Source organism: Bemisia tabaci, chromosome 6 (assembly GCF_918797505.1).
Source record: "Bemisia tabaci chromosome 6, PGI_BMITA_v3".
Taxonomy (NCBI): Eukaryota; Metazoa; Arthropoda; class Insecta; order Hemiptera; family Aleyrodidae; genus Bemisia; species Bemisia tabaci.
Window position 1 is genome coordinate 26,430,995 of NC_092798.1, and position 11,299 is coordinate 26,442,293.

General features: G+C 35.2%; 1 protein-coding gene across 2 annotated transcripts in view; it reads left to right on the forward strand.

Moving 5' to 3' along the window:
• Nucleotides 1-8,132, forward strand: part of Unr (cold shock domain-containing Unr) — a 28,643-nt gene extending 20,511 nt beyond the window's left edge. Inside the window, exons 9-13 of one of the 2 annotated variants that reach the window (XM_019059162.2) lie at nucleotides 242-385; nucleotides 2,210-2,436; nucleotides 2,816-3,066; nucleotides 3,842-4,178; nucleotides 4,774-8,132. In XM_019059162.2, coding sequence (XP_018914707.1) covers nucleotides 242-385; nucleotides 2,210-2,436; nucleotides 2,816-3,066; nucleotides 3,842-4,178; nucleotides 4,774-4,951 — 1,137 coding nt within the window. In that variant the 3' untranslated portion in view covers nucleotides 4,952-8,132. The remainder of the gene's footprint in view (nucleotides 1-241; nucleotides 386-2,209; nucleotides 2,437-2,815; nucleotides 3,067-3,841; nucleotides 4,179-4,773) is intronic. The other variant, XM_019059163.2, reaches the window with a different exon arrangement.
• Nucleotides 8,133-11,299: the final 3,167 nt, after the last annotated feature.

Sequence of the window (11,299 nt, forward strand, 5' to 3'; positions counted from 1 at the left end):
CAAATAAGTTTACGCACTTTTAGAATGCGACAAGATGTACCATCTTGACTTTTCCATTTACTTATGGTGCCAAACTGAAGACAGCTGATCTTCTATGACATTCTAAAAGTGTGCAAATTGTTTTGGCTTGGACTCTATTTTCAAATTACAAAATCATTCTTCATGTGGAATAAAATTCCTAGTGCTGCATGTACTTCAATTGTCTTGACTGTTAGTAATGTTCTTCGGTGTTCCTTTTTAGTCTAAGAGCAGCAATGGATTAGAATCGGATTCCAATGAGAGCTTTGGCTGGATTTGCTACCAGTCAAATGGAGTCAAGAAACCTTTAATAAAGTATTATGCCAAGAACTGTGATTCCTACAAGCTTCCTCATGCCAACGATCAGGTAAATTGAGATTGTATTTTTAATCCTAGCATAGCGTTGCCCAACATGTGAAACAGTGTTCTGCCTTCCCCCTAAAATTTTAGAAGTCTCCTCGGCCGGAAAGCCCAATTTTTAGGAGCCATCCACTATTTTTAAGGAGCCAAATTAAATTTTTGCATACCGGCCATGGCGAATGAAAATTAGCGGAAGGCACGAATGGCGAAGTTGCAGTGTATAAAAGGCGAAACGCTATAGGATGTTATAAAAACATGCCATATTTTTCTGATGGTAAACTGAACTGCAAGTTCAATCTGTCAAATTTTTTAGGCGCCAAGGCCCGATTTTTAGGCGCATTCGGCGCATGGCGCCCTGGGAAGGCAGAACACTAATGTGAAATCCTGTATTTCTGTTTGCGACATTGTAGACTTCATGTCATTTTATTTTCTCTTTGGAAAGCTGGTTAACTTAATTGCTTGAAAACTTCCTTGATTTGTCCTCTTTAATAGCAGAATATTCTATAGAAATTTCAAGCTAAATAGTTGACTTTGTCTCTTCAAAAAAGTAAAATAGGAGCAGAGGTTTTGAAACACTGCAATGGAGGTACTTGGTTTCGCACTTTAATCATCGATATTCTATAGCATATCTGCTGATTTGTTAGTGTGAAGTCACAAACGGACCCATTTATTTTTTCAAAGAAAAAAACAAAAAAATTAACATAGACTTCCTTTGTGCTTAAATGTGTCCAAATCAAAAGAACTATGTATGGAATACCAAGAAATTTGGATATTCTATAGCATACCTGCTGATTTTTTAGGGTGAAGTCACAAATGGTCCCTTATATTTTCTCAAAGAGGAAAGCAAAACATTTAACATAGACTTCTCTTGTGCTCAAATGTGTCCAAATAAAAAACACTACGTTCGGAATACCAAGAAATTTAGAACCGGCTGGATTTCAAGATTTCTAATATGGATACAATCTCCTGAGTAGGATGAGCTTTCAAAATCGAACTTTCTGTGTGCTGATCTTGAGAAAATTAAATCTGAAATGTGCATTTTTCGGCAAATTTGTATGCATTTGTCATCTTACAGTGAAGTGACATTGTTGCTAAGTCGAAGATGTGTAGCCTATTATTTTGAACTGAGTTGACATGCTGTCCTATCTCCTTGGGTGGCGCAAGACAAGGAAGAAGGAGCTTGCTCTTAGATGAACGACATTTTTCCACTTTATAATGCATGTATATGTATAACTGCTGCAAAATGCACTCTTTGGACCCGTTTTTCTCAAGATTGGCCCTTAGAAAGGGTGATATTTAACGATAATCTCACTCAGGATGTTACTCACTGTTCAATTTGTTATCATTGTATATCTTGTCACGGGCTGCGGAGCATCAAACATTATTTCATATCTTACTCAGGATATGGTTAGGAACATCATTTCAAAAAATCTGGCATTATAGCTGGAATTATAGCGGAATCGCATAAAATTCTAATTCCCTTGTGTAATAAAATTCCCTTGTGTCTAATCTGAGGTGGTGGTAACACATTAACTTATCTATTAGATCTTCTAACAGCCAATCTCTTTTCTTCCCATTGAAAATCCATTTATTCCCCAGACTTTTTGTCATTTTGGTTCTATTGGGTGAGAAAAGCATTTTCAGGAAGTTGTATGTCTAATTATGAAAAAAACTTGCAGAAGACAAAGAAGGTTGTTCTCTTTCTCTCTCTATTGCTTGAACAAGTATAGTTTCTATTTTAATTTACTTTCAAAGATAATCTGTCAGCTAAAGACCTTCTTTTCATTGTTTTAACCTGACCTGCTTTAATTTGAACTTATTTGCCTTTCAGGTTACTTTTAATGTCAGTCAGGTAAAGAGAACGAAGGACTTGCTTGCAACCAATGTGTCCTTGGTCAACAAGAATATAAACCCCACTACTAATAGCAATCACAATCACACCAATAACACCAAAAACAGCAACTCAAACATTCATCAAGGTTACATCGCAGCTATCAAAGAAAGTTTTGGATTCATCGAGACGATTACACATGATCGCGAAGTCTTTTTCCACTATAGGTGAGTATTGGTCATGAAGAGTTAGTTTTTTTGATTGTCTTGACTGTTGACCAGTATGGATGTTCTGGGAATTTACTTGAAAGAGAAATGCTGTAAAAGCCAAATATTTTATTACAAGTCAATGGGTTTGTCGCTTTCTCATGCTAGAGCAAATAGCAGTTGCATCTTATCAAAAAAGGCTTAAAAATCACAATGAGCACATAAAGCAGGAGTTGTTGTTTTATGATCCAGCAAAGAATGGTCTTTTTTATTATTATTTTATGCTATTTATTCTATTTGCGTGGACTTAACCACCTGAGCCGCATAATAGCAAGTCTTGTGCACACCGGACTTTTTGAGTTTGATTGTCCTAACCTTTGGTTATTTCTCGTGCTTCCAGTAATCTTCATGGTGATCCAAGTCAGCTGGAGCTAGGTCTTGAAGTAGAGTACACTGTAGCCTACAAAAATTCTGCTAATGGCACCTGCAAATCTGCAGAAAATGTTCGGATTCTTCCTAAAGGCACCATCAAACCAGATGCAACTGTAGAAGACGAAACAGTTTATGATGGAGTTGTCGTTCGGTCTATGCGTTCCGTCAATCCTGATCAGCCAGAGTACTCAGGCTTGATAAGGTCAAACTCTGCTGACGGTAAGTTTCTTTTTTCCTTCTCATATTACTTTAGCGATTCTAAGCTTTTAATCGCGTTTTTTCACTAGTTATAAGCCTGTTCATTGACATTAAATTGAAATAACTACCTTTTTGCACCCTAAGATTCAATTTTGGTGCATCTCCAAACACCTTTTCAAATGTCCCCAAAATCATAAACTATTCAAAAGTTACAGCAAAAAAAACTGTTCCTGTTGGAACCAGCCTTATAAATAAGTTGTTATAAAAATGAAAACATTAATTAATGTATATCATTCATTTTTCCAGTATAAATATCTGTTGATAATGTATGATAAAACACTGGATAAATAAGTACTAAATATCAACAAAAAGTCAGTTTTTAGTTAGGACTCATGGGAAAACTCATGATTTTAGACTTGTGCACTAAAAAAGAGTGTATTTTTGTTAGTTGATATACTTCCAGTCACATGTTCATTTTGGTTCATAAATCTCTCAAAAATAAAAGGCTAAAATTCGCAAGACCATGGCTTCAGTTTTGTTAAATACCAAATGTTTGCACTTTAAGCAGTTGATTTATAAACTCCTCAAAGCACATTAATTTTGAGCATTCGTCCGAACAATGGGCAATAGCATGCCTCCTTCTTTGGGTTGTCTATTCACAGTATATGACTCGAAATCATAGACCAATCTACATAGCAGCATTGATGGGGAAAAGTATCCAAGTCATCGAAATTTTACCTATTGAACCATAAATTTAAGTTAAGTATGTCTTACTCATTCATCTTTGTGTTTTCAGAAGATGCTGAAGCTAAAGAATATGAATTCAACATAACAAGCCTAGTGAATAAAAGAGAGCTCTTGCAGGCAAATGACCCAGTTCAGTTCCAAGTCGATTCAAAAGGCAGGGCTGCAAATTTAGTCGCTGTGCGAATTAAACGACGAACAACTGTTGACTCTGTCAAAGGAACTATCGGGTTTTTGTCTTACGAAGTTGAAGAAGGAAAGAAGCTGTTCTTCCGCACAACTGAAGTAAATGACGGAGTTCCACTCCAGCCCGGCGATCAAGTTGAATTTTTCCTTGTCACCAATCAACGATCTGGCAGATCATCAGCATGCAACATAACCAAAGTGAAGTAAGTGCGTTATGCTTTATTTTGAGCTAGGGAAGTAAGATGAGGGCAGATGGTTTTGTTTTTGAAGTGTCACTGACACTTATTTGTTAAAATTTTTCTCTCGGTTGTAGTTGATAATATTTATATCAAGCCCTCTCTTGGTAATTCTTTGAATGTAGAAGAGTTTGAGCTTTCGGATAAAGCATTCACATTGCAAAGCTTCGAGCCAATGTTTCAGTTGAAACATTCGATGATTCTGCAAGAGGAGAAATAAGGGTGAACCAGTGATTGCTCCGGCAATTTTCTAATCTCACTGCCCTATTAGTTGATTTTCTTTTCTCCATCCTTCCCTTATTCATCAGTGGTGGCAAATCATGGCACAATGTATTTTCTGTGACAACATCATCTACACGTCGCAAGGGTTAAAAAAGATTGAAGAGGGGGCCAAGATTCGATTAAAAAGAACCTCGGGGGTCTGTAAACTGAAAAGGTTGAGAACCACTACGATAGAAGAAGTTGCATGTATGAAATAGATTACACTGTACTTGGTTCCCCTCCAAGAAGCTCAATTGAATTGTCTTGAGAACATGGTTTTTTCAACATTTATTCTTTTCAGGGATGGGCCAGTTGAAGCCAGGCCTGAACGATTAATCAGCAGATTAAGAACTGTTTCCATTGATGATGGTGGCCCAAAATTGACTGTCATCAGACAACCTCGCGGAGCAGATAACAATGCCAAAGGATTCTCAGCAGACGCACGACGGCCCAGAGCACCTGGCGTGATTCTTGAATAAGTATTTATTGTTTTTATTCCCATAGTTTTTACCTGATTCAAAAGCAAAATCTCCCAATAGAAAGCAGTTTCAAAGATCATTACAGGGAAACTATACAATTTTCATCTCCAACCCATCAGAAATCTCTTTTGTATACTGTAAATGCTACTCTTTTAAGATACTGTAAGTTGACTGTCACAGTTTTCTTTCATTATAGACCTGTTCTGCTCCATTAACTCCAAATCACGCTCTTTCCTACTGATATAGTCTAGAAATTTCTCCCCTTTTGTTCCTCACTTCTTGTCTAATCAATTCGAAGAGGTTTTAAAGCCTAAGAAGTGTTTAATTTATGATCATTGAAATAGTTTTTTTCTTTCTTTCTTTAAAAAAAATATCTGTGACATTTCTGAACAAAGAGTACTGTGATTTACACAAGAATGAAACGCTTACCCTCTCTGTTACTGATTACGGGCCACAATTTTTTGTCTTTGTACTTCTTCACTTATGATTCAATATTTGTAATCTCTCAATTGTTTTGACCCATCTTCAAGTTTCTTTAATCAAGGTATAAGTAACTTACTCTACCTAACTGTTAATTATGAAAATATGATAATTGATGTAAAAAAAAAAAAAAAAATATTCTCAATTTTTACAAGCACATTAAATTTTATCTCCTTTTTTCAGATTTTACAACACTTGTGCTTAGATATGATTATCAGAAGTTTTTTAATTATCCCGCTAATTAATTGAGTCTACAAGTGTTTTGTACCAGTGGTGTAGGTGATTGTTGAAGAACTTTTCAACTCCAAAAACAGGAGTTGAAAGAAGTATTTGGTTGTAAGAAAAGCGTCATGTATTGAATTATTCAATCCCATCGGTCGCAATGACTATTGTCAATGGCCTTTGAACATCTTTGATACCGGTGTGTCGCTGATAAATAAGTCGCAAATTTCACTTACTTTCACTCTCTCACTGATTTCAAAAGCACAAGTATCTTTTAATTTTCCAGTTAAAAGTCATTATCTGTGTAGCGTTTGGCGTTTTTCTTTTATTGGGGGTTAACAAAGGGATCTACATGATCCTAAGAATGAAAGTCAGGAGGGATTAAAACTTATTGCCTTTCCAACTTTTCAAATTATCCGTCACTGAAGACAAATGAATATCAATTAGCTACTGAAGGATAAACTCTTATTCCAGTCTTTTTCAATTGACCAGGCCAAAAATTAATCTTGTTTCTTTGAATGAGAAAATGAAGGGTGTGAGATTTGAAATGTTTGGATTTGCATCAATTGCAAGCTTTCTCCTGGTTCACATATTGCTGACACGGTCAAATCTTAAAAATGAACACACTGTTGACCATTCAATTTCTTTGGACACTTTTTGCAAAGACTCAGAAGGTTTTCAATTATTTCAGACAACGCTAAGTTCATTAAGATGGGTGAATTCTCCTGGAATTTCCAGGTTACCGCAAGTCATTTGGTAAACCTGTTTGCTCTGAATGTGAAGTACAATTAATTTAACAGAAATTCCAGTCAGAGTTCTTCATGTTTTAAGAGAAATTTTAAGTGGAAAATTAGTCCTGTCAATTTAACTTATAAATTATACAAGTTTCGATGTTCCAAGGCTTCCACCCGCTATCCCCGTCCTTTCTCTCCCCATACCATTACCCTTAAAGAATAATTCTGCATTGTTCTATGTGGTTGTTGGTGGTCCTGTTTTTGTACTTGCCTGTGATTAGGAGTAATTATCTGTAACCACTCTCTTCTGCATCCTTTGCTGATATTGTTTCATTGTTCTAAAGAACTTATAAAGCAATCTTTTTTATACGTTTTACTGTAAGGAACTGACTCGATAATTTCTGTTTGTAACTGTGAATAGAAGTTTTCAATTTTCCGTTTCAAGCACAGTTCCGTATTGCCCACCTGCGTTCTAGTTGGATTCTTGTCTTTATAATTTTGATCATGATCAGTGATGTTATGTTAAGCGTCAATGGCAATCTTCTTTACTCTCCATTCATGCAGTAGTGAACAATATGCACGTACCCCTTTTATTTTCTTCCCTAACATGTAAAACGGGTGTTTTTATCCATCAACCTCTCTAAACTAACACTTTTTTTTGGTAATTATTTCCGATATATAAAAGAAAGGATTAAAAAACCCTGTATTATCAAACTGAAATACATGCACAACATTTTTGTTCTACTACACCACTTATCCGATTCTTTTGGTTGAGACAATTCTGAACCTGTTCAAAAATCATCCCTTACCGAGTCAAAATATTCCAATAATTACCTCAGCTTCTCTCATTAATGACTATCTAGAGGAGCAACTCAGATAGTAACTCGTAAGCTCCCACTGGAGAATGTTTCAAAAATTGCAAGGGCAACAGAAATTCACAATAAGAAAATTAATATTTCCATAGATTATTGCTGTAATTGCTTTCCAGTATCAATAACAGTGTCCATTGCATGATGTATCATGGTTGAATTTCAACTTCTGTACGAATAAGCTTTAATTTTAGACTCGGCTAAATTTTCAATGTTGTATCCTTTTAACATCTATTTCTCTTCCTTGGAGCTTAACTTTTTCCTTATTTTTTTTTGCTTCGTCGCCACCTGTTAAAATGAACAGTGGAGTCATTCATCCAAAATCTCTAGCCCAAAGAATTCCCCACGTACATTTCATAACACTGTTTGATTGAATTGTGATAAGAACATGCATCAGTTCTCAAATCTTTGGTGAGAACATGGTCCTTCTTCTCTTTCTTTCCTTTAATTTAAAGGCCGTTAACATAAAGTTCCTTACGTTGTTTTAAGTTTTTGAACTCGTGAAAGTAATTTTTTTTAATTCCATTTTCTCTCTAGGTGTTTTTGTACCTTGAATTTTAAGTTTAAGTTGATCAGTTTTGCTCCAGCTTTTCATAGTATAAAAAACGCTGTTGCTTTATTTAATCTGTTCCAACTGATTGCATGATTTGGCTAGATTCAGATTATTTTAACTTGCCTCCTGTCAAACTAGTATCGAAGAACAAGAATTGTAAGTTCCTTTCATCTCAAGAGAGTAAGCATTTTTCAGGGTTCTTTTTGTTTTTGCAAGGTTTGTTGTTTTATTGATTAAAGTGATGTATCAAATCTTGATTGCCAAAAATTCCCCATGTAATTTTCAGTCTTAATTTAATAAAAGCTGATGATTTTAAGTTTTAATCCATGCTCGATTTCTGTGTAGTTTCACAATAGAGAAAAATCATGTGTACTTGTACTTTTAAAACAAATTGCGATGTCGGCGGTCGTAAAACAAATTTTGTTGAATCATTATCATTTCCGTTTTTGAAAGGCATCTTCATCAGGGAATTTTTCCTTGAGAAAGTTGAAGGAATAAAGATGCCAGTCATAAATACATAACTCTTTTACTACGAGAGAAAAATCCTTACTTCAAATACTTCTCCACTGTCTTACTGTTAAAGATAGAAACTAAGTTCAGCCCCAGGAAACAAGATCTGCTGTGAAACTGACGATGATCTAAAAAAAATACTATTTATAAAACGATAGGATCCTTTGTACCTCTCATCTTGAAATTGTAGATCTGGTTTTTTGGAGCTTTTGAGCGTCGCACCTCCCAAAATTTCATCTCCTTGAATTGAGGTATATAAAACGTTTATGCCTTACATTCCTTGGAAAACTTAACGTCTCTCTCTGCGGTTAAGGTGACCCAAAGAGCAATTATATTATTTGTGCAAAAGTCTAAGCGTAATGCCATGGTCTTCTTTTTCTTTTCACTGAATGGAAGTACAGTGAAAACCTCGCTAAGTCGGTTTCCGGATAAGCCGGTAACCCGCTTTAGTCGGTAGAATCGCCCGGTCCCGTTTATCACCCATATAACACAATGCTAAATAAGTCTCGGTATCTCGGTTTGGTCAGATTCTGAACCCGCTTAACTCGGTGAAATTTTTCCATCTCGACCTGTTTTTCTTCGATCGTCACCCGTGATCAAGCGTAGGTAGTGTTTCCGTGCGCGGTGCGGGTCGGGTCAAGTTACGCCACGAAGGGTGAGCGAATCTCCGAGAAAGCGCAGCGCAGTGCGAGAAACGACATCGGAAATAGAGAGATAAGGAATCAAAAACACTCGATAACGACACGAAAGATGAGAACAGTAGAGAATAGGATATCTGATACCGCGTGTTATCTTATCGCGCGTGTGAAAACACGCATGCATAATTAAGCAATTTCACGCATCGATGAGTTGACAGGTCAAGTCGGCACCGGTCATTTTGAGCAGTTCTGAAATTTCTAAAATATATAGCTTGCAAGGTTTCCTTTCAAAAGCGCTTATGGTTTGAGGGACCTTATTTTTAAGTAAATTCAAGCCTTACAAATAGCTCCTCCTGACCCTCTAACATTTTGACTTTACAGAAATTACTCTGTAAATTTTCTTGGAATCTTTCCTCATCTTTCTGACGTTACTTGTCTATCAGTTTGTTAACTTGGATCTCAGTGCAGGTGAACGGTACCATATGAGATACCCAGTTTTAACTTCCTTAATCACAGATCCTTTTCTCTCATAAAATAGGTAACTCGGATTTTTTTGTTGATGACAAGATTAAAATTCAGCTCTAAGAACTTGTTAAAATTCAGTTAATTTTTATTTTTAAAGTAGTTTTTGTGTTAAAAGTAATTTTAGGAGTTCACCTTTCTTACTAAATCTATACCTAGTCAGTATTTTACTGTCTTTTTTCTGAGACACTATGTTTACTTTATACTTTTAACCATGTTTGAAATTAGGGGTGAAACTATATGTTGAGTACAAAAGAAAAAAAAGTTACGGTAGCCATAAGTCACATCAGGAAGGCAAACTGGTGAAGAGAAACATTTGACATCATGAAAAAGAAGAAGAAAATATTCGGTTTCCATGGTTTGAGGGGGAGGGTATGGTAAAGCAGTCAATGTTGTGAATGGAGTATGTTTAAAGTTGCTCGACTGGTTTCTTTCTCACTGCATTCTTCAGATGCCACTACAATACTAACTTGGAATTTTATCACACCAGGACTTGTTTCAATTTAATGCTATTAAGTATTCTACCCTTTTCCTCCCTTTCTTTTAATTAATTGTTTTGCTGTGAACACTTTAGTATTCTTATTATATACTAGACTGAAAAATGTACAAACTCAGAAATCCACAATTAAATCATTGATTATAAACTTGTTATACTTTTGGCTTTTCAATTTGAATGTAATTTTTTTTCTTTCACAAGTCTTGAATAAGGATTCCATTCCTACAAATCTTAAATTCGTTGAAACTTAAGTCAGAAAAACTCATCAGGTTTTATTAACTATTAGCAATGTTCGTCTCATAACAGAAAAATTAAGGAGACTCTATTTTATTCCAAAACTGCACTACTTTTGAGAAAAGTCAATTCACAGCTGAAATTTAGACTACCAACTGTTTTATCAACTTCTCTATTAAGTAAAAATTACAAGTAACTTTTCTTACAAGTTAATCATGGCCAAAAAAAGTTTCGTTTAAAATTATCATCAAAGACCGCATAAATTAACTAAAGAATGAAAGAAATATATTGAAATGAATGACTTTATCCAATGAAAAACATTACCTCAAGAAGAAAAGATACAAAAATTCCTGCTATGCTCCTGAAAAAGGGAGCTGGGTAAACTGTGTATCAGTGAGCATCATTACATTTGTCCTTTTAAAAGTGAAAGAAGACAATGTCCTGACCTGTTGCCTTTTACCACAGGTATTTCCGCTGGTATCAGTTTCCTCTTGAAAAGTATGTGTATTTTTTTAGTCGCAAAAGACATCTATCTTAAAAACACCTCTTTCAACCCAACTTTAAGTGTGTCAATATAATTCATGGCTGAAATTAGAGTAATTACTATTCTACCTCATGGAACTTAGTGTCTAAATTGAATTTCACAATTTAGTATTTCCATGTTACCTTCGTTATCCAGCAAAAATATGCAAAATTGCTTAAAGCCTTGAAAAGAAATTAAAACCTCATGTAGCTACACTGCTTTTCTCTCAGAGTCAAGTCAGTTTTCTATCAGGATCAAGCAAACAAACCAAAGGTACTAGTCGCTTTTACTTAATTGAATTTCAAATATTGAAAATATTGGAGAACAAGATTCATTTATTTTAAGCATTACACCCTTTATTCTTTCTCCTAAGCCTGATGCACAACTCAACTTAGAATCCTTATTACGATGTCCTTTCTTATCCCCACAGTATGAACAAAACCTTAGATTTAAGCACACTCCTGATTATCATCAATCCTATTAAATATTCAATGGAAGGGGGGAAAATTCTTCAATTTTAGATTTCTTTCCTCAAAGGTTTGTCTGTTGAATTTGAAGTCACTTTTA